The 20,491-nt window shown below is 58.8% G+C and overlaps 10 protein-coding genes across 11 annotated transcripts; 7 read left to right on the forward strand and 3 right to left on the reverse strand.

Moving 5' to 3' along the window:
• Positions 1-939, forward strand: SDRG_03928 (hypothetical protein). Its single transcript, XM_008609576.1, has 3 exons — positions 1-327; positions 384-571; positions 623-939. Exons 1-3 carry the CDS (start codon positions 94-96, stop codon positions 870-872), a joined length of 672 nt encoding a protein of 223 aa, XP_008607798.1. The 5' UTR covers positions 1-93; the 3' UTR covers positions 873-939.
• A 668-nt stretch (positions 940-1,607) lies between these two features.
• On the forward strand, positions 1,608-3,089 carry SDRG_03929. Of its 2 annotated transcripts, XM_008609577.1 has the most exons (4): positions 1,612-2,159; positions 2,209-2,378; positions 2,434-2,910; positions 2,961-3,089. In XM_008609577.1, the coding sequence occupies exons 1-4, from the start codon at positions 1,646-1,648 to the stop codon at positions 3,051-3,053; spliced, it is 1,254 nt and encodes a 417-aa protein (XP_008607799.1). In that variant the 5' UTR covers positions 1,612-1,645; the 3' UTR covers positions 3,054-3,089. The 2 variants fall into 2 exon arrangements, with proteins under 2 accessions (XP_008607800.1, XP_008607799.1); XM_008609578.1 differs by having other exon boundaries at positions 1,608-2,378.
• A 286-nt stretch (positions 3,090-3,375) lies between these two features.
• SDRG_03930 (hypothetical protein) lies at positions 3,376-3,756 on the forward strand (the record flags this gene model as incomplete). Its single annotated transcript, XM_008609579.1, has 1 exon — positions 3,376-3,756. The coding sequence occupies exon 1, from the start codon at positions 3,388-3,390 to the stop codon at positions 3,754-3,756; it is 369 nt and encodes a 122-aa protein (XP_008607801.1). The 5' UTR covers positions 3,376-3,387.
• Positions 3,757-4,670: 914 nt separating this feature from the next.
• Positions 4,671-5,935, forward strand: SDRG_03931 (hypothetical protein). Its single transcript, XM_008609580.1, has one exon. The coding sequence runs from the start codon at positions 4,676-4,678 to the stop codon at positions 5,873-5,875; it is 1,200 nt and encodes a 399-aa protein (XP_008607802.1). The 5' UTR covers positions 4,671-4,675; the 3' UTR covers positions 5,876-5,935.
• Positions 5,936-6,654: 719 nt separating this feature from the next.
• On the forward strand, positions 6,655-7,699 carry SDRG_03932 (hypothetical protein). The gene has a single exon (XM_008609581.1). It carries the CDS (start codon positions 6,679-6,681, stop codon positions 7,669-7,671), a length of 993 nt encoding a protein of 330 aa, XP_008607803.1. The 5' UTR covers positions 6,655-6,678; the 3' UTR covers positions 7,672-7,699.
• Positions 7,700-7,713: 14 nt separating this feature from the next.
• On the forward strand, positions 7,714-10,631 carry SDRG_03933 (hypothetical protein). The gene is made up of 5 exons (XM_008609582.1): positions 7,714-8,510; positions 8,565-9,188; positions 9,240-9,386; positions 9,436-9,568; positions 9,627-10,631. The coding sequence occupies exons 1-5, from the start codon at positions 7,737-7,739 to the stop codon at positions 10,595-10,597; spliced, it is 2,649 nt and encodes an 882-aa protein (XP_008607804.1). The 5' UTR covers positions 7,714-7,736; the 3' UTR covers positions 10,598-10,631.
• SDRG_03934 (hypothetical protein) lies at positions 10,603-12,294 on the reverse strand. The gene is made up of 4 exons (XM_008609583.1): positions 11,962-12,294; positions 11,702-11,906; positions 11,487-11,655; positions 10,603-11,440 (listed from the first exon to the last, which is right to left on the reverse strand). The coding sequence occupies exons 1-4, from the start codon at positions 12,135-12,137 to the stop codon at positions 10,740-10,742; spliced, it is 1,251 nt and encodes a 416-aa protein (XP_008607805.1). The 5' UTR covers positions 12,138-12,294; the 3' UTR covers positions 10,603-10,739.
• A 1,804-nt stretch (positions 12,295-14,098) lies between these two features.
• SDRG_03935 (hypothetical protein) lies at positions 14,099-16,731 on the reverse strand (the record flags this gene model as incomplete). Its single annotated transcript, XM_008609584.1, has 3 exons — positions 14,099-15,358; positions 15,414-16,163; positions 16,201-16,731. The coding sequence occupies 3 exons, from the start codon at positions 16,729-16,731 to the stop codon at positions 14,099-14,101; spliced, it is 2,541 nt and encodes an 846-aa protein (XP_008607806.1).
• Positions 16,732-17,562: 831 nt separating this feature from the next.
• SDRG_03936 (hypothetical protein) lies at positions 17,563-18,215 on the reverse strand (the record flags this gene model as incomplete). Its single annotated transcript, XM_008609585.1, has 3 exons — positions 17,563-17,878; positions 17,925-18,016; positions 18,063-18,215. The coding sequence occupies 3 exons, from the start codon at positions 18,213-18,215 to the stop codon at positions 17,563-17,565; spliced, it is 561 nt and encodes a 186-aa protein (XP_008607807.1).
• Positions 18,216-18,811: 596 nt separating this feature from the next.
• On the forward strand, positions 18,812-20,124 carry SDRG_03937 (hypothetical protein; the record flags this gene model as incomplete). The annotated part of the gene is made up of 2 exons (XM_008609586.1): positions 18,812-19,608; positions 19,635-20,124. 2 exons carry the CDS (start codon positions 18,812-18,814, stop codon positions 20,122-20,124), a joined length of 1,287 nt encoding a protein of 428 aa, XP_008607808.1.
• Between the last annotated feature and the right edge of the window lie 367 nt (positions 20,125-20,491).

Genomic DNA, 20,491 nt, shown 5'->3' on the forward strand with positions numbered 1-20,491 from the left:
GTGGGGGCCAACGCAGTCTCGTGGCAGCTCACGACGCTTTGGGCGGACCCGACGTCGCGCAAGCTCGGGATCGACTGGATCACGCGGGCTCGCATGCACAACACGGACGCGATGCTGCTGCAATATGGCTTTCCGTCCAACGACGTCACGATCCTCGACTTTGATATGAAGGAGCTCGAGAACGAGACGTTCGAGTACGTGTGGCGCGATCAGCTCGTGATCGACCACCCGCACGATCTTGTTCTGGATGTGATGCGGTACCGACTCGACCAGACGATGCAGGGCACGCAGTGGCGCAGCCCTGACTCGATTGCACTGGAAAAAGACGTGCGTCAAAACTCAGATGTGGCCACCTCGACTCACCAGATTGTTGTGGAGTCTAGATCGTACAGGAAATTGGCCACACGCGGTACCAGCGGACGCTGCGCGGGTCACTGGAGCGGCCAGTCGAGTACATGAACTTTATCTGGCGCGAGTTTCACTTGCCAGAACGCACGATCATTGTGGGCCAAAACATTACAGACGACGTCACGCTCGGTGCGAGTCCGCAGTCGCGCTACATGATGTTCTGGTACGTCTCAAACGGTTGTTGCCAATCTAGAATCTAATATTCGGCGGCTAGGTACGTGCTGGACCGTGTCAACGACTTCCAGACCAAGCTCCGTGTGCTTGCGGTCTCGTCGCACTACTTTAACGCGCGCGGGTATGTCTCGCGTGACGACGAATTTGCGCTGATCGGGTACAAGCCGACGGGCGCCGTCGAAAACACGGAGCTCGCGCGTTTCAAGTACCACGTCTCGCGCATGTACACGCGCACGTCGGGCATGTTTGAGCGCGACCTCGATAGTTACATCGCGACCACGCTCGCATGACAACATTGTCGCCTACTAGTATATTTTTGTAGCGTTTTCTATAATTTTTGGTAACGTTATTTGCGCCTTTTTCCGAGTTGGTCGAGTTAATGTGCACCGTGATGTTGCAACAGGGGTAGGGTTCACGGGTTGGCGACCGGAAGATGACGAGCACCAACCTCGTTCCTGCACGGCCAATCCGGATCAGTTGCAAGTAGCTATTGAATCAGTCGGCGGTGGCCAGCGCGCGCTGCCCACACGTGCGGTGGAGATGCAGCGGCTCGGTGGGACTTGCCGTTCCGAGCTGCGTGCATACATGTACCCGACAACACGGCATGCGTGACCACAGAAACAGAGCCGACCGTCAGTCATTCAAGCGAGTCTGGCTCCGACGTCTCTGTCATTTGAGAGAGAAACGCTAGCTGCGGCCACCTTTGGTGGAAGCGCCTTATCCACATGTGGGGGCGAGGACGACTGCCTCAAACCTACATACGAGAGCACGTCCAAACCAACGAAATCGATTGGTGCATCTTGGTGGACCAAAGCCGCGTTGACGCTACGTCGTCACGGTATCAGTCTCGACTGGTACATGTAGCCCATGTTGCCGTGTGAACTCTTGCGCTCGAATGGGCAAGCGGTGGGTGTTTTTAACACCATTTCATGTCCTATATTATTTACGAATCGTTTCGGTAAAACACACAAATGGTGTACATCTCGAACACCATTTCGGTGTGTCGGTTAGAAAAACCCGTGACAAAGCGTGCGTAATCGGGCCAGATTCCTTGCCGGTGAGGATGAAGGTACTGGCCGAGGGCGACCTCCGGAAGCGCTGCGCGACGCTGCCCATGATGCGCCGGCGCTACTGCATGCTGCTGCTCGATGACAGCAATAGCGCCAAGCTCAAGGTGCTCCTGCGCTCGTACAAGAGCAAGGCCGAGCGTGACGGCAGCGCCGACAGCTTTGTGTCGTCGCACGTGGTCAAGTGCATTGGCGAGTGGACGGGCAAAGGGAATCTGCATACATATCCGCATGCGTTTGTGGTCGAGACGGCGCAGAGCAAGCTCTTCCACTGCTCGGCGCCGTCCAGCGAGGCCAAGGCGAGCTGGATGCACGCGATCCCGTTTGCCGAAGATGGCCTGTACGCGCTCGTCGGGCCCGGCGTCACGCCCATTCTCTCGGCCTCGTCCCAAGACGACGTGCCCACGCCCAACGACGCGCCGATGCCAGCGTCCTTCCACGAGTCGACGACCAACGTCCGCGAGTCGACGGCCAACGTCCGCGCGTCCCAAGCTGCGCGCCCGCCACCTCGTACGTCGTGTGCCCGTCGTAGCTAGCCCGTGTGTAAAGCATCATGTAGCTTCGCGCGAGTCGTCGACTCGTCCAGAGAGCAGCAATCTCGAGCGGCCAGTGAAAGCGCGGCCACCGAGCGTAAAGGACGCCTTGTTTCAGCGCAAGGCCAAGCAGACAACGAAGCGGGACCTTGTCGCCGACCTCGAGATCGAAAGCGACGAGGAGGGTGCTGCGCCGGTACCCGCGACCGATCCCTATCTCTGGACGATGTCTCACGGACGACGGCGAGTAGGAGAGCGTGCTGCTCGAGCCGTCGCTGCTTGGGCCCAAGATCGACCCTTACGAAGTCGACGTGCACATTGGCTATGTGCCGCCCGCGCCCATGAAGCTGCAGTTTGAGGTCGACCCGCAGGCCACGGCGATGACGTCCGTGGCGCCGTCCAACGACAGCGACGAGGATGAGATCGTACCGATGGATCCTGATTTGTACGCGCGCATTTCGCAGCTGCGTATGGACGAAGCCAAGGAAGCAACGCGCCGACCAAAAGACGAGGCGCGACTTCGGCGGAATGAGGCCGAGCCCCGGGTGGCCCGCAAGGTCAAAGCCAAGAAGCACAAGAAAAGAGGGGCGGACGAGAGCAGTCGCGATCCGCACCACCACCACCACAGTAGCAGTAGCACGAGCCAACCTACGTTGACGTCCAAGCGAGACAAGTCGCGTCGCGAGGCGTCGCCGAGTCCGCCGGCGCCCCGTCGCGCCCCGCCACTGGTGAGGATTCGGGTTGATGGGCGGTTGGATGACTGATGTACCGCTTGTAGCCGGCGGACGATGCACCACAGCCGCATGCTGTACGACCAGCGCCCTTGCCGAAAGGACCGGCGCTGGCGCTGCCCGACATTGAGGGGTTTTAAGTCGAACAAGCATGTCGTTCAATACTCAAGTTGAACGTTTTTCTTGCTTGGAGGGAGATTGTATTTGTGCTGGCGACTGACGAGGGCTAGGTCACCACCAGTCGTATCGCCGGGATAAAGCGTGCAGAGCTGTCGAGCTCCTTGGTGCTATTGCAAGTAAAACCAGCGACTTGCTGGGGATCAAACCCAGCTCTACTTGGAGATGAACTACAAACTACATGTACTATCGACAAGGCCATTTTCAAACTGCCTTTTCCGAGCCAGGTAAAAACCAATGTACCGACTCGTAGTACAAGGGATTTTGTTCAGTTTGTGTGTATACACGTGGGATTTGATGCAACGAACGGAGGCACTCGACACCTCGAGCAGCAGCGTGGTGCTGCCCGCTTTGCGACCAAGTGCGACCTTGCACGAGGCGGATGATGGATCGTCCAACGTGCTCGTCGCGTCGATGCTTGTTGCGCTTCTCGCGTTGCTCGTCGTAGCTGCGCTCCTCGTCCGCCGACGCCGCCGACAACGCACCCGCGCGGCAAGTGTCAAGTGTCTCGACCTGCCGTACGGTTTGAACCTGCCCGTGCTCTCGCCGCCGCGCCAAGCGTCTTCATTGGAGATGTACGAGTGGGTCGGCAGCACTGCGTCGCCCATGCTCGCCATCCCCGAGCACGTCCTTTGCAGCATGAACGACCGCCTCGCGCCGTTGTGATCCATGCAAAATGGACGTGGCAGCACACGGTCGAAGCACGGATATACAGACGACGTCGTAGTCGATACATATTACATGGGACTAATCTCGATATCTATAAACATAGTGCGGATTCTTGACGCACTGACAAAGACTTGGCGACAACAACCAATCATCAGGTTCTCGTACTAGAGTGCTGCCAAACATGAATGTCGTTGGCGTTGGTGCAAGTGTCTCGGTACTACTGTGCTGTCTGGGCCGTGCCTGCAGAGGTGCCATCGAGAGGGCTCATTGAGCTCGTCTCTCGTCCCCATGGGATACCTGTGTTCTTTTGAAAGGTTTAGAGCTGGGGATCTGTGTTTATTAGATCGTTAAATCAAACGCAAGCGAAGCTACGACGACGCACTCCGTGACGGCCTTGAAACCCCGTGATCTGGAGCAAAGCTGCCGAGGAGGTCGTCTGTCAGCCGCGGTGCAGGATCAAGTCAACAGTACTAGGAGTTCGCGCGGTTGTTGTTGAAACGAGCTATTGCATGTAACTACAAATATATGGTGGACTACCTAATGCGCTCGTGAAGCGTGGTCGGTGCGTCAAGCGAGGAGCGTTAATGGCCGTGATTTGGGAACCAGGGACAAGGTAGCGCGCGCACCAAGGGTCGTCTCGAAGGGCGTTCTGGGAGCTCGGGCGGTCGCACCATTCGATGCCACACTCTGCACAAAACGTCATATGACGACTACATTCAAGACAGAATATATATGTCCATCGGTGTGTCGCGATCCCTCGCCGCCGCCGTGTGGTTGCTGCGCGCAGCGCGTGCCACGTCAATTGACGTTGAACGCGTTTAAGGTTGCGAGAACGCGTTTAAACACCTCCAAACGTCGTGTTGTGATTGGTCGGCGAAAATACCGAGCAGCGGGGGCCCAGTCTTGACTTTGCACCATGTTCAGCTACCTCAGCGAGACGCTCAACATCAAGAACCTCGGCGAGCTCATTGCGCCGACGCTGACGCCCGAGCAGCAGCTGCACCAGGCCATCAGCGACGGCCTCCCCGAGAAGGTCCGCCACCTCCTCGACGACGTCAAGGTCAGCGTCAACGCGCGCACGCCCGAAGGCTCGTACCCGATCCACTCGGCTGCGTACGCCGGGCGCGTCGACATCTTTAACCTCCTCCTCGAGCGCGGCGCCGACATTACGACGCTGGGGCCGCGCGGCAACACGCCGCTGCACCTCGCCTGCGCCCAAGGCCACTTTGAGCTGGCCAAGCTCCTCGTCGGCCGCGGGGCCAACGTCGCCCAGCGCAACCAGAGCGGCCGCACGTCGTACGATGTGGCCAAGGGCGACAGTTTGCGCCAATTTTTGCTCCCGCTGCAGTTCCAGCACGAAGACCCGACCGAGCGCGCGGCCGCGGTGCAGCAAGCCCACCAAATGGGCTTGACGGGGTTCCACGACCCGACGATGCCGCAGGCTGCGATCGCGCCGCCGCCGACGAGCATTCCGTATGGGTCGGCGCCGCCCATGGGGGGCGGGTACCAAGACGCACCGATGGCGTCCGACCCGCACGCAGCATTGTACGCACCGCCGACGCACAGTGCGATTCCGCGCGGCGCCGCAGCCCGCCGGGACCCCAAGGTCACCCGACCTATTGCAGCCGACGGGTTTGGCTCGAGCGTTGGCAACGCTGAGCTCACTGCGTTTTACGGCAACACGGTCTCGATCAACCAAGCGGTGCCGCCGCCGCCCGTCATGGCGGGACCGCCGTCGCACCCGATGACGGCCGCGTCGACACTGGCCCCGGCCCCCGCACCGCGCAAGAGCGTGCCACCCCAGTTCAAGATCTTCAACCCCAAGCTCGCCCAGCAAAACCACAGCCAAGACGGTGTCGGGCGCCCGCAGTCGGCCGGCAACCAGCACCCGGAACCTATGACGTCGGCGGCGTCGTTTGGTCCGAGCTCGGGCCCGTCGGCCATGGGCCAGGCGTCGTATGCGCAGCAGTCGTATGCGCCATACCACGCGGCGCCCACGTACAATACGTCATCGTTTGGCCAGCACCAGCAACCTGCGTTCCCGCCGTCGCCCGATGGCCGCTACGTGCAAGAAGAGTCGGTGGACTTTTCGGCCCACACGAGCGCACTGCAGTAACGTTAGTAGCTTAGGAATATAATCAATCGAGTATCAGCGAGTTGTATGTAGGACAACACAGCGTGTGCCTGTAGAAGCAACGTATAGAGTGCAAAGCCGTGCAGGAATCGAAGCGTCAAGTCGACTGGCGTATACGTCTCTGGGTGCAGCAGAGGCGCACGCCAGCCACCTCGTGTTGTCCGACGATGACGTGCTGCAGTGCCCGTCAAGGCTCCCGTCTGCCCGTCAGCTCGTCGACTCAAACGTACATGCAACCGATGTACTACACTATGAAGGGAATCGCGCAGTTAACGATGCCCATGTCGCTCCAAGCGACGCTTGGCTGTGGAAGTACACTGTAGCCGACTGGATACTTCAACGTCCGTCGAATCTGGTGGGTGCCAGATCATTTTTGTGGTCGTAACTCTGGCCAGGATCTCAGACCACGGGCGTTGTGCACCTGGAAAAGCCAGGACGGACGGAGATACGAGCTACTTGGTGTACTTGAAGCAATGTTGAAGCCCGCGGTTAATGCCACATTGCAGCGCGTCGCAACACCAAGTCCGTCGGCGGTCGGCGGTCGATCGTGCGCGGTTTCCACTAAAGAAGAGAAGAAGAGAGGCGGCAAGAGCCCTGTGCTGCATGATGACGAGCACGAGGTCGGCCGACGCCGTGACGAAGGCCGCGAAAGCCAGCGCTCGACGAACGCTGGGATCCCGTCGCAGGTGATATCGCCGGTCGTGATTGGGTGACGCCAGTGCCATCTGGCGATTCGATTCGACGCGGCCAGTTTGCAGTTTGCCTTTTGGACGCTGGAAAGCAGCATGTTGACAGCCCCGTCGTTGGTGCTCCTCCTCGCGGGCGCGGCGGCCGCGACCAACTCGACCTTTGTCTTCAAGGTGGACATGACCGTGCAGGGCGTCCGCGCCAGCCGCAACCAAGACAACGTGCTCATCCCGTGCCAGAGCAACGTCTGCGTGCCGTCGGGCGGCGCGAGCTTCGAGTTTTGCCGAACAGCGTGCAACTCGGAGGCGGGCCAGGCCGACTGCGCGTCCAAGTGCACGTGCAACGGCACAAAGCCCGGCTTCATGTGCGCCGGCGTCTGCAACGCGGCCAAGACGGCCGACGAGTGCGGATCGCCCGTCTTTCAAAAATGCATTGGCCAAGACCTCGTGTGCGACCGGACACCGCCGTCGCCAGCGCCGAGTCCGTCGTCGACGCCAGCGCCCAGCTCGTCGCCCAACCCAACGCCGAGCCCATCTTCCAACCCGACACCTAGTCCGACACCGTCGCCCAGTTCATCGCCTTACCCGACGCCAAGCCCGACCTCCAACCCGACGCCAAGCCCTTCGTCTAGCCCTTCACCGAGTCCTTCGCCGAGTCCATCTTCGTCGCCTAGTCCGGCGCCGACGCAGCGCGTGCGCTTTGTCAAGCTCCAGAGCCCGGGCGAGGCCCACTTGATCGAGTACTACACGGGCCTGTACTTTGGCGCTGGTCAAAACAACGCGAATGACGCGTTCGACTGGGACCCGTCGGTCGGGTCGATTCGCTCGGTGAGCGGCAACGCGTGCCTCGACGCGTTTCTTGCGGATGACAAGAAGTTCTACCTGCACACGTACCCGTGCGACGCGGCCAACCCGAACCAGTGGTGGATCTACGACGATGGCGCGCGCCAAGTGCGCCACAAGACCCACAGCAACATGTGCCTCGACGCCGACCCGTCCGACGCCGACAAGAAGGTGCAAATGTACACTTGCGCCCAAGGCAACGCGCACCAGTACTTTGAGATGCGCCCGATCTTGTCGCGTGGACAGTAATGCATAACCTTTTTTTCTATTTCGTACAAGTTGTACACATTGTGAGTCCGATTGAAACCGTCGACATGAGCCGTGGCAAGCGGCGCAACAAGCCCAAGCGCCTTGGAGGACCCGACCGCGGCGACGAGGCCAACATCAAAGACACCGACAACGACGAGGACGCGGCTGCCGACGGCAGTCCACCAAGTGGGGCCGCCAATGGCGCCAGTAGTACAGACACGGCGCTCTCCTCCGAGGCCCAACAACCCACCGGCACGGCCGACGCAGAAACGTCGTCCAGTCCCGCAGAGCCACCAATGGCTACATCACCGGCCACAGATCCCTCCCCACCGGCCAGAATCGATGATGCAACGACGTCAGCGATCGACGTGCACCCGCCGTCTACTAGTATATCAGAAACCACCACATCAAAGTCCACATCAGTGGCCAGATCAGAAGCTAGATCAGAGACCACATCACAAGCCAGATCAGAGAACGCCACACCCATGTCCGAGACACCAGTGTCGGCTATCCCAGTAACGCCAGTGGTCCAGGCGTCTGCAGTCTCTGGGGCCACCACTGTGGACAGTGCGACAGCTGTAGCCGCCGAGAAAAGGACTCTTTCCAATACTGACGTGGCTGACCGCTCGCGTCGACTCCTAACGCGGCCCGAAGCCGAGCGCATCGTCCAGCACCTCGTCTTTGGTCTGCTGAAGGCGTCCGTGCCGCTCGTATCTTTGCTCAAACCACGACCGACGCTTCAAGAGCTTGCGTTTCAACTACAGGCCGAGTGTCAGATCGGCCTGACATCAACAGACCTCCAAGCACTGCACGTCTACTTCCACGTCGCCGACACAAACGTACGTCTATACACATTGTCGATCTCACGCAAGACAATATTGTTGTTGTCGTAGATGTTTGACGCGGCGTCGTGCTTGGCCTTTGCTGCCACCAAGGTGTTTGTGGTCGAGCTCTATGAGTTTCAACTGCGCAAGGCTATTTTGGAGAAAGCGACCAAGCTCCGAGGCAAAGCCGACGTGCCTCGCACGCTTTTGCAGCTGCTTCCAGATACCACGACCTCGTTTGAGCCCGCCGATTTGAATACACTCGCCGTGGAGAAGCTCGGCCTTCCCAGCAGCCCGCACTGGGTTCTCCACTGCGTTATCGGTCGCATTGCCCGTGCTGGGTTCGAAAAAGCTGCTCCCAAGACGCCACCGGCGTACCCGTTGGCCGCCTTTCGACGGCACCTGGGGCAGTTTGTTGCACGCGCGGCGTTCGATCCCGACTCGGTTGAAGGGGCGCTGCGGTCGCTCGTACAAGCTGACGCAGTGCAAGGGTTCCTAGCCATTGACACGGACGGCTCGGGCACGCTCTCTCTCGACGAGTGCACGACGTACCTCCAGGCGCAGCACTTTGCGGGTTTTCCACGAGGCGTTTTGCGGGATTTCATGGCGCGTTTCGATCGGGACGGCGACGGCACGTTGAACTTGGACGAGTTTTTGGCCGTGTGTCGACCGAAAGAACAGTTTGGTCTTCAGGTTATCTCCTGCTTGCGGGACACTATACCCTAACCCTACAAATCGGTGTAGGTCGTGACGCCGTTTGGCTCGTTTTACATGGCGATGCCGATGATGACGTTGGTCAAGGACCTTGTTCCTAAGCTCCACAAGCGCATGTTTTGGCTCCAGCACAACCACATGCTGGGCAACGCCGACCCGAGCACAGCAGGCAAAATGGTATTCTTTTTAAACCCTACCCCTGGGGTGGATCCAAATCTTTGTGTAGCTCGTGTCGGTGGACCGATTTGTGATTCAACGACACTTTGGGGCTCTCCCGCTTGTCTACGGCGCGAACGATACGGTGCAGTCCATCTTGATGCCGGGCGAGCTCCTCGTCGTGATGGAAACCACACCGACAGGTTTAATTCATTTGATTTTTCTGATGTTTTCGGATTGCATTCTGATATTTCCCGATAGGTCCGTCGTTGGTGTCGAAAGAAAAGTACATAGGAAAACGAGTCGCGCCTTTGCAGCGGCCGTTGGCAGCAGTCCCCGCCCCCAATGCCCCCGTAGAAGTAGAAACAACACCCGCTGCCATGGACTTGGGGGCACTGCGACGGCCGCGCCCGCCGAAACCAACGCTGTCGCTGTCGCTGCCACCGGACGTGAGCGCGTGGACGCCGCTCGACGTCAAAAAGTGGGTCATCTATGACCTCAAGCTGCCGACGCTGGCGGCAAAAGTGAGCCAAGTCGACGGCAATTCGCTCTTGGGCCTCGCGCGCACCCCGTCCGCGCTTGAGAAGACGCTCACTCATACCTTTCACATTCACTTACCGCTCCAGCGACTCCAGCTCCAGCAGGCCATCCTCCGCCTCTTGCCACCTTCTGCCACGACGACGACGCGCCAGAAACAAGCGAAGGCAAGGACGAGCTGTCGGACGAAGACCAACAGCACACCACAGCGCGAACACGAGAACCATCACGACACAGGTGCAGAGGTATTCCTTGCCGACAACGCGCCCATGGATCCTGCAGGACCAAACAACTCGGACGACCGCGGCGCAGCCAACCCGGACAACCGCAGTGTCGACGAGGAGGACGAACGCAGTGTAGTCGAGGAGGACCGGGATCTCGTCAACCCTAGCCCTTCGCCGCCCCGCGCTACATTGCGAACGGTGGGCTCAACAATAAGCACGAACGAGGAGAATGCAGAGGACGACGAGGATGAATGTCCCGACGCTCTCTTGGTACGATCTTCTTCCACGGCGGCCAAGACCGCGGGTTCAAGTCCCGATTTGGATGGATCCATGGACGAGCCGGCGCCGCGTTTTGACGGCAGCTATAGTGACGACGGCGGTAGCGACAACGACGCCTTGCCAAGCTTTGCGGCGCCGCATTCTTCGAGAAGCTCCGACTCGGACGACGAACTGCCTGTGTTTGCCCTGTAACCCAGTTTTGAACCCGGTGGCACATGCGACATGAATTTTGTTTGTTATTGTACTAGATCACGACAATCTAGTTCGTAGAGAGGTAGTAAATAGGAGAGACACACATCGTGGACGACGACAACGAAAATCAAATGGGACTCGACTAGATGAGCATCATTTTTTTCTTTGGGGAGCTCTTGGAGCGTCGTCGGGGTCGCTTCTTGCTCTCGAGGTGGAATTTATGGTTCTTGACGGCCGTCGGCGTCGCCGCCTTGATCGACACGACCTTCGGCGGCTTGCCAGTGGACTTGCCATACGAGCTCGCGCTGCCGCTGGACGACACGGGCGACGTCGCTGCCGTTGGTGGCAGCCACATGTCGGGGCAGTCGCGCGGCTTGTGCGCCCGCGCGTTGCAAATAAAGCACGTGAGCTCCTCGAGCGGTGCGCAAATGACGTCGAGGTGGCCGTCCGGCACCAGCGCCATCGTCGCCGCGCGGCGCAGCTCGTCGTTGAGGCGGGCCTGGCCCTTGGGATGAAAGATGACGCGGCCCACGTCATGGCCGAGGTCAAACGGGTCTTCGATCGAGAAGCGCCACGTGCCAAGGCCGAGGCCCCACTTGCCCATCTTGGGCAGCCCCGCGCCAGTTCGAATGCTCACAACCGTCGACTTGTAGTCAAAATCCCACGCGTAAAAGTGGAAAAACCCGGCGAGGAGTGCGCCGACCGAGTCGTGGCCGCAGCGCGACGGCATGGCCTCGGGCGTCGGGCAGGCAGCCACGAGGCTGCTCGAGGCCTCGGTTGGCAGACACGGCAGGATCGGTGTCGACCGCGTCTGGAGGTAGAAGATGACCAGCATGATCCACGCTAGGCAAAGCATCAGGTTGCGCCGTTGAAAGGTGGAAACTGCTACCGTAGGAGCTCAACGAGCCGTTCGAGGCGTCGTTGATTCCGCGCTGCTTGGCCCAGTGCTTGACGGCAAACACGAGAGGGCGCACACGCGCGTCGACTTGGCCGTACTGGCGCAAAAGCCGCGTGTTCTCCAAGGCTAGCGGGTTGCCGACCGTAACGTCAATGGCAATCTGACGCAGAGACCAGGTTCAAAGTGATCGAGAAAGTGCAATGTACCTTGCGGCGCGTGTCCCAAAACTTGAGCAGCGGCACGCGGGCGCTGTAGATGAACTGCTCGAGCTGCAGGTCGCCCGGGTGCGCGAGGAGGCCCGCGACGCTGGCGAGGATCTGGACGCGGTCATTCCAGTTGATGGCCGCGAGCTTGGCGGGGTCGTCAAAGAAGAGACCAATGTCGAGGTCGCTGCTGCCGCCGCCAAAGCCACTAGCACGCGCAACGACCATCATTAACACCGCACCGACGACGAGATTGCACTTACTTTTGCGACGAGCCAAAGGCGCGAAGACGCAAGTGCGGCCATTTCGCCTGCACGAGGCGCTGCATCGCGTCGACGGCCTCGGCCTTGAGCGCGACTTCGGCCGTCGTCGGCTCGAGGGCCTCGAGGAGGCCGATGGTCTGGATCGTGAGGCGGCGTACGCTGTTGATGGCGCCCATGGATGCGGTCAAATGGATAGAAAAGGGTGGTCACTACTGGCGGCTGCGTAGCTGGGTCATGAAGGGCGTCGGCTTCCTCTTAGCACGTCATTATCTCGTAGGATAACGACGATGAGGACCTTGGAGCAGCAAACAGAAATGGAAAATGGCATTTTTCACACACCGAATCTTGACCCAGATTCGCCGCAAGGCCATTGGCCAAAATTCACGCGAAAACAACACGCGAATCTTGTGTTTAAAACAGTCGCGCCGACGCCCATGGTGGCACGTGCGATGGGCTCCTTGGTTCCTTGTCGTGCGTGCACGAGGCGAGTCCACGGCGACGTCGCAACACGCATCCGGTGCGCAGCGAGCGGTGGCGAATGCGCGAAAACGGCCAGCGTGGATTTTCGAAGGTTTGCAGTGACAGACCAGATCAGCGAAGACCAGTTGCCGACCGTCGTCGAAGGCTCCTGGGCTTAGATTCCATGGAAGGGTCGCTACATCCGCTACGCTGGGCCTGAAGCAAGGCGCTGTTTCGAGATGCACCTGCCACCTGCATGGCAGTGTCCATAGGTTCTCTAGCTCTATCACAGAGAGCAGCTGTAAATGGTTGGGATCCCTACATCTGCAGACATACTTTCCATAGTCCTATTGAAGGCTGATTTCGTCAAAGCCTGCTGGCAAGGCCTCGAGGCCGAGCGTCCAGTATGCTGCGACTCGAAGGGCGCCTTGTCAAGCTGGTCGTTTTATACAGACGTTTTAAACAATGTTTGCAACACATGTGCCCTGTGTCGCGCTTTTGTATCCGGTAAGTTGGATACAAATCGCAAGCTTGCATCGGAGTATCCGGATACACACGCGTGCAAAAAACACGTTTTTCACGTGGGTTTTTCGGGTTAAATGGGACTGCGAACGGGGACGAAGCTTTTTTGTGCTCCAGATGGCGACACGCGTGGGTCGACAGCGCCAGTTCTGCGAGGGGACAGCATCTTCTCGCTGCGTCGTGGCTGCAAGTTGGCATTTCTCGTTTGTCGAAACGCTGCGATTTCTTTGAGTCGCGACAGAATGCCGAGCTGCGACGAATATACAATATACTGGTGTACGTGCTACTAGCACGCTCGGGTGTAGAGGCGCGGGCCACGATGCATGCATGTCTTGGTCCTCAGCGTGTCGTAGAACTGCAGACCGCAATTCACGTCCGCTGCTTTCTCACTCCAAGTGGCAAGCGCCAGGCCGTGGCGCCACGTCAAGCGACTAAAACGCGTTTTATTCCGGCTGTCGACGCCAAATGGCCACGTCACGGCCACCTGAGTTGGCGCGACGGACGGCACCTTGCCGCGCATGCTTTACACATCCTGTCGTCGCAGGTTTGGTCAATCGGTACTTTAAATTACAAGCAACTTGACTTACAGAAGCAGGTGAAAAGACCAAATTTGGTCTTTCGCCTACTTCTATGAGGCAAGTATTTAATGCAACCTTCCATTTTTGCCTGCGCGAAAGGCTTCCCGTCTGCAGGTCCACGTCTGCAACGTCGAGTGCAGTTGACGGTACTGGATCATCTCGAGACAAGCCAAAGCTGCGAGCAGCAAATGCCGATACATTGGTCGGTCGCCAAACCCGTCCTTGTCTCTGGTGCTTGCCTTGGGAGCTTTCACGAGCAGACACATTTTCCATGAAACGCGTTTGGTGCCAATGCTCTCTACTGCCTCTGCTACTGCCTCATGACTGGGCAGCGCCGTCTCGGCAATGACCTCCTCTCTTGGCGGCGGTGGGTCCTGCAGGGACGCCGTCGTCAAGTTGGACTTGCAGCGAAGCAAATAAAAATATAGAATGTAGCCATTCTGAATTGATCAACATATGTTCAAAACCGCAGTACTATTAATAGCAGTGGACAAGATTGTCTATTGCTTGATAGTACTACACACATCTAGTTACTAGAATATACACTAACAAGTAAGGTGCGGCGTGGACATGCTGAATCACCACGAGACAGCCGTCTTCTCGATGGTCTCGATGAGCTGGGACGGCAGCAGCTCGCGGCTAAAGAACGCGACGGTGCCAAACTCGGCGCTAAATTGATCGCTGTAGAGCTGTGCGAGCCAGTACCAGTACGGCTGCTCCTTGTTGGCCGTCGATAGCTGGTCGCTGACAGCGCTTCCTGTCGACGTTGACCACCACGCGCCGCTGTCCGGTGACGTCTCCGTCACCTGGGAGAGGCAGGCCGCGTACTCGTTTTTGAGACACATCATAACTTCCGCACTCGCCCGTTCCAGCACCTCGGACAGCGACCGGACGCGGTACTTGGCGTCAAACTTGGTCTCGTGACCCGGCAAGGTCGTGAATTGATGTAGGTCCAACAGATCCACCGTCGCAAAGGCAGCTTCGAGACCGTCGAGCTCGACAGTCTCCTCAAAGATGTCGTAGCGCTCGCGCAGCTGCATAGCTTGCGTGGAGAAGGCAGCGCGCCACAGCCACTGACTGCGCTCCTTGGGCCACGGCTCGTGCGCGCGCGTGTGATATGACGCAAGGTGGTCGAGCAGCGCGCGGCGCAGCGACCAGACGACCAGGAACGGGTTGTGGAGACCGAGGCCGCCGAGTTTGAGCGGCCATTGGGCCCACGCTGCTGGCAGCGTCTCGCCCAAGAGCGCCGCATGCCGCTGCGCAATGCGAGCTCGGAGAGCTGCGAGCACATCGCCGTTGGGAAAGATCTTGTGGTGGACGCGGCGCAGCGTCTCGGCGACCGCGTCGGCGTGCGTCAACCCAAAGATGGGCGAGACCGAGCCAAAGTTGCGGACAAAGAAGACCATGTACTTGTTGTAGACGTTGATCCAGCGAAAGACGGACGGCGCAACAGCGAGGCGGTCCCGGAGCTCGAGTGCGAACGCGTCGACCTTGTCGTCGAGGATGCGGACGTTCGCGTCCGACTGCAGTTCGAGCAGCCCCCAGCGAATTGGTGTCGACGGCATCGGCGCCGGTGCGGCGTGAACACCGGTGAGCGCGCTCGAGAGCACGACCGACCCGCTCTTTTCGACGTTAAACGAAAGGCCGGCGACGGCAGCCCAAGACTCCATCGAGCGCCACGCCATGGCGGCCTTGTCACCGTCTGCATCGAAGAAGATGATGTCGTCGTGGCGCCGGAAGAGGTGGATACCGGTCGTCGACCGGACGCTAAAGTCCATGACGAAGAGAAGCATCTCGGAGAGGAACATGGTCATCGCACGCCCGACCGAGAGACCGCGCTGCATAATACGAGGCGACGTCGCACCGGGAAAGCGAAGCGGCAGTTGCATGTACCGGGTAAAGATACCGCGTTGTCTCGTCGACGCCAAAGAAGCGGAGGCAGCCGAGCACCGTCGCGTGTGAGACCGATGGGCCAAAGAACGCGAGGTCGGTCGTGACGGCCGTCAGCGACTTGGGTTTGCCCTCGGGACTGAACGCCGTCTGGTACTGCGCCTCGGCGCTCAGCATGCGCAGGAGGTCGAGCTTGGACGCGCCGGCAAAACCCGACTTGCGTTGACCCGACACTTCGTCGTAGCCGCCATTGGTCGCGTCGAGCGCGGCGAGCGTAAAGACATCACGCAGCTCCTTGCGCGTGGCATCGACGGATCCGCGGGCCGGTCGTGCAGTCGGCTCGAGCGCTTGCAACAGCGTCGCCATCTCCCCACGAATCGTAGTGCCCCAGACCATACCCACGTGCTGGAAGAGCAGAAGCGAGACAGCGTCTTCCTGAAGGTGGCAGCGGTACCGACCGCTGATGCCGCGCTTGAACTGGACGGGCACGCCGTCGGCAGGCCAGCTAAACTCGGTCAGGTTGCTCAGCTCGATCGTAAGCACGTCGGCGAGCTCCTGCTGCGTCGTCGTGTTGCCTTGGACGTCGCGCAAAAAGTCGGCCACGTCGTCGGCCAAGGTCGCCGCGTCCCGCAGCAGGAGCGTCGCCGCTTTGACGACGTCGTCGCTCGAGACCTTGGCGCGCAAACGGAATGACTCGGAGAACTCGCTGAGCTCGGCACGCACGCAGCTCAGCGCATCTCGGACACGGGCCCACTTTTTCACGGCCGTACTCGGGCCGTTCGGCAAAAACGGTCGATTCGAGGTAGTCAAAGACAGCCTCTTCGGTCACACCGGGGGCTGGTGCGAAGAAGTATTGTTCGAGCTGCGCTTGTGTCTCGGCTACCGTGAGCTCGCCGACACCGCTGCTGGTCGCGTCACCCACGGCTTCCCACTCGGCATCGACGGGCGCCAGCTCTTCGGCCAACGACTCGTGCAAAAGCGCGCCGAGCAGCTTGTTGTGTCGCCAGAGCGACTGGCGTTGGTCGATCTCCTTGAGCAGCGACGATCGGTGTTGGGCCACCGCCTGCGCCGTGGTCCAGACATCACTCTTGGCAAAGTCGGCGAGCGCGCCCATGTGATCCAGTCCCGGATGCAACGGCGTCTGCACGACCTGCAAGTCCTTGACACCAGCGTAGAGCGTCTCAAGCTGAACGCGCATCGGCGCCTCGGCGTGGTTCGCCGCTGCCAGCAGCGCCGCGTAGTGCGACCGCAGACGCTGCTCGTGGGCGTTGAGCTCGCGCAGCTTGATCTTGGTCGCCGTCTGCAGCACTTGATGCTTCATCGCGCCATGGGTCGTCGACATGCTGGAGATAGTGTGCGGTGGAAAGGGCAAACTCGGAAATGCGGGCTTCAAGCATCGAGGTGATTTATCCGGATAGAAATATATCCGGATGCTGTCGTGAATAATTGTGATTTGTGGATAATTTTGTGTCGTTGGTGTGGAAAGAACTTCACTCACAGCATGGTCAATGCTTCGACTATAGTGCAATGGAATCATTTGACTTTGCAAGGGACGCAGACCTTCATTCGTTCACGGGTCATACGAGAAAAATAGTCATTGATGGTCTGCACGAGCGCGCTGCGTTGTCGGACAGCCATAGAATTTAGAGCCCACTTAGTAATAATCTCTTGGCGCCGCAGAATAAAATTTTACTAGACTCTTCGGGAATGCTGGGTTTGGACAAAAATATGTTCACCGAGCGCCGGCTTCAGGATTGTGTGTACTTCCTCGGACCGTCGCCGACAGAGCTAATGGACACGACGCCGACGACGCCGCAGAGACGATCCGCTGCATTCTGGAGTAGGAAGAAATTTTGAATGAGATAGCAATGGCATGCAGCCGCCGCAACGTGTATTCGATTGACTTCGTCTATGCTGTCGTCAATATCTCGTAAACAACAGCTAATATCAGCTGCAAGTTGCACAATTTGTACGCACTCCTAGCCATCGTACTAAAACAACACACAGTGGTTCCATTTTTTAGGCAACATGGACAAATGAAAAGGTCGCGCTGTCAGAGTGTCGAGGCGGGCGTCGGCGCGGGTGCGCTTGCGCTTGCGGTGGCGACGGTAGTAGGACCAGTCGAAAAGCGTACACTAGTCCGTCCCAGGCTTCAGCACCGTGGCGGGTGCGTTGGGATAAAACAGGGTGCACTCGTCGCAGACCGGCTCTGGCCCACGCTTGCGCAGGCTGAGGGATGTTCGTTCGTAAATGAAATCATGACAACCTTCTTCGTCGTCGCAGCCAACGGGTGCGGGACGTCGTCGAGCTGGTCGTCTTTGTCAAGCAGCTCGGCGGCGAAATAGGCCGGCGCTGTTGACATTGCAGAGACGACTTGGTTCGAGGTTGCTTGCGCCGCGCGAAAGTCGGCTGCCTTGGGCAGCGGCAGTGGGACCTTACCGGCAGCAATCGCCTTCTTTCGCGCCCGACTAGGAACATATAGTGTGAATCCGAATGAACACAAGGACATCGTACCGAGCACGTTTGTACGCGGACTTGAACTCCCGATTCGCCACGCTCCACGCCTTGTTCTTGGCCTGGAGGGCTTCCTTGTGCTTCTGGCGGTACTGCTTCGTCGTTGCTGCAATTTTCTTTGCGTTCGCTGGGCAGTACTGCCTGCTTCTTCGTGGCCAGCATTCTTGCCTTGCGGGAGGCGTAGCGCATTTTGTCCTTCATCCGCAATTTTTCCTTGTTGGCCGCTACGTACTTTTTGCAGGCGGCTCGATGGCGCGCCTTCTTCTCGTCGTCCACGGTGCTTCCTGTCATCGTGGCTTGTTGAAGAATGACACCACCAGCGCTGGCACCGCCCCGTGAGCCCGTTGGATTCGATCTCGGTATTCGGATGACAGTGAGCTGGCAGGCCGTGGTGCCCGTTGGATTCGATCTCGGTATTCGGATGACAGTGAGCTGGCACTTTCGCACATATTTCATCTAGCAATACCTCTACGAACGGTCATTCACGCTTTTTGGTCGAGTCCTATTGGTGCACGCAAAAGGACAACCTCAATACCTTCTGTCTTTCATGCATTTTTCCTTTCTCCGAACTATACCAACGTAATGGTATAATTTCATTTCGTATCTTTTAATTTATCGGTTGCAGTGCTCGCTCCAGTCGACTGCGACGGTGCACTCTCAGAAAGACTCGACTGGACTACCAATGTGGATGCCCAAGAGTACGGGATCCTGCCCCGCATAAAAACGATCTTCGACACTATGTTGCTACTGCTTCAGCAATATGCTGGTCCGCCCGCCAAATCTCGCTTTTCAAATTCCAGCCAATCATATGGCGTTCATGCTGCCAATTTTAGCCAATCCAAACGGGGATCTTTCCAAGCGGCTGGAAATTGCAATCCGCCAGCACGATGGCCAAGGCGGCAACTCCGACCCGGCTGCCACCGCACGTGGCCGCGACGATCATGCGCTTTGTGGACACTTCGACCACGCTGCTTGCGGTGCTCGATGCGCTGTCCAGTGCGAGCCCGTTCTTCATTGCGCTGCGGGCGCTGGCGACCGTCGTGCCACCGTGGATGCTTTGGCGTGTCCTCGACGTTAACGTCGCTGTGCCAGCGTCGCGCGCGCACCCCGAGCTCTTCAAGTGCGTCCTTGCTGGCCATCCGAACGTCTTTATGGACGTGTCCGACGCGCCAAAGTACGCTCGCATGCTCTTGCCCGAGGCCAAGCTCACAATGGTCGAGGACGCGTGCGACCTCGCGAAGCTCGATCGTGACCTCTTGGCGCAAGTGACCACCTTGTTTGTCTTTGATATCCGGTCGCTTCCGAATGTCGTCCAACTGCTGGCGTACATGCCACGTCTGCGCCTCGAGTTGAACGCAAGCGAGCTCGAGGACGACGCTGCTGTCGCCTTCTTGCTTGCCAACACATCGGCCAATGTGCGCTGCATGGAAATGACACTGCCGACCGAGTGGTTCAAGATGACCGAGGCGACGGCCATGTGTGTCGCGACGGTGCTCCCGACGTTGCCGTTGACAGCGTTGACGTTCAAGTGCATGCTGGCGTCCGAGGACAGCGCCAAGGGGCTCCATGACGCGCTGCAGTCGATACCGACGCTTCGCAAACTCCGATTTGAGTTTCCGAGCTCACTCGCCTGTGGGTTTGCAGCCTGCGCCGCAAGCAAGACGACCGCGTTTCCGCAGATCACGTCGTGGCACCTCGACGCACATAGAGCGTCTTCCCAATGCTTGGCTCCATGGGCCACTTGCACGACTTGCATATCGACCTCGGTTCGCCCTTGGACGACGAAGGCTTCGACGTGCTCATGACCATCGTCGAGGCGCTGCCGCTGCACTCGCTGAGCCAAATCGGACTACTCTCGAGCCGGGTGCGCGTCATTGCGTTCAAGAGCGCGCTCTCCACGCAGAGCACGGTGCGAACGCTGAGCTTGGACTTTGTATGGCTCAAGCCGGAAGGTCTCGACATCCTCGCCAGCCTCATCATGCCCCACATTGAGCACCTCGATCTCTGCTACAACTATCTGACGGACGACAACATCATGCTGCTCGTTGGATTGGTCGCGGCCTCCAACCTCCGGTCGCTTTGGCTCGCGAGCAATGATCTCTCGGTAGCAGGCAAAGAGAAGTTGCGCCGCTACGTGCTGACGTTGCCACGCGGCCCGTGCCACCTTCGGCTCGACGAAGCCGACGCCTTTGACTGGTAGTCATTGGAATCGATTGTTTTGGATTTGAGTTTGAGATTGTCTGTTGAATTAAGGAAGATCAAAAGAGCGTACATCTTGTCGGGATATCGATAGACGATAAAAGCTAGGTTAGCAAGAAAGGACTCTGCGAGAGTGCGTCGAAGTGACCCAAGACAGAAGCTCGTTATTGAGCGTTGAATACACTGGATTAGGTAAAATCGACAAATGAAAAAGCTCACGCCGTCAGAGCGTCGAGGCGGGCGTCGGCGCGGGTGCGCTTGCGCTTGCGGTGGCGACGGTAGTAGGTCCAGTCGCGGCAGAGCGTACACTGGTACGTCCCAGGCTTCAGCACCGTGTTCGTTGCCGATGTGAGCGCATTCGGCTGGAA

Source organism: Saprolegnia diclina, assembly GCF_000281045.1.
Source record: "Saprolegnia diclina VS20 unplaced genomic scaffold supercont1.9, whole genome shotgun sequence".
NCBI classification, from domain to species: domain Eukaryota; phylum Oomycota; class Saprolegniomycetes; order Saprolegniales; family Saprolegniaceae; genus Saprolegnia; species Saprolegnia diclina.

Coding starts and splice junctions, on each gene's coding strand:
- SDRG_03932 (XM_008609581.1), top strand. CDS start 6,679: ATGTTGACAGCCCCGTCGTTGGTGCTCCTCCTCGCGGGCGCGGCGGCC.
- SDRG_03931 (XM_008609580.1), top strand. CDS start 4,676: ATGTTCAGCTACCTCAGCGAGACGCTCAACATCAAGAACCTCGGCGAG.
- SDRG_03929 (XM_008609577.1), top strand. CDS start 1,646: ATGAAGGTACTGGCCGAGGGCGACCTCCGGAAGCGCTGCGCGACGCTG. Junction 2,379..2,433: donor ACGAGGAGGGTGCTGCGCCG/GTACCCGCGACC, acceptor GACGGCGAGTAG/GAGAGCGTGCTGCTCGAGCC. Junction 2,911..2,960: donor CCCGTCGCGCCCCGCCACTG/GTGAGGATTCGG, acceptor TACCGCTTGTAG/CCGGCGGACGATGCACCACA.
- SDRG_03928 (XM_008609576.1), top strand. CDS start 94: ATGCACAACACGGACGCGATGCTGCTGCAATATGGCTTTCCGTCCAAC. Junction 328..383: donor CGATTGCACTGGAAAAAGAC/GTGCGTCAAAAC, acceptor TGTGGAGTCTAG/ATCGTACAGGAAATTGGCCA. Junction 572..622: donor TCGCGCTACATGATGTTCTG/GTACGTCTCAAA, acceptor TTCGGCGGCTAG/GTACGTGCTGGACCGTGTCA.
- SDRG_03934 (XM_008609583.1), bottom strand. CDS start 12,137: ATGGGCGCCATCAACAGCGTACGCCGCCTCACGATCCAGACCATCGGC. Junction 11,907..11,961: donor GCCTTTGGCTCGTCGCAAAA/GTAAGTGCAATC, acceptor TGCGCGTGCTAG/TGGCTTTGGCGGCGGCAGCA. Junction 11,656..11,701: donor TTTGGGACACGCGCCGCAAG/GTACATTGCACT, acceptor TCTCTGCGTCAG/ATTGCCATTGACGTTACGGT.
- SDRG_03933 (XM_008609582.1), top strand. CDS start 7,737: ATGAGCCGTGGCAAGCGGCGCAACAAGCCCAAGCGCCTTGGAGGACCC. Junction 8,511..8,564: donor TCCACGTCGCCGACACAAAC/GTACGTCTATAC, acceptor TTGTTGTCGTAG/ATGTTTGACGCGGCGTCGTG. Junction 9,387..9,435: donor CGAGCACAGCAGGCAAAATG/GTATTCTTTTTA, acceptor ATCTTTGTGTAG/CTCGTGTCGGTGGACCGATT.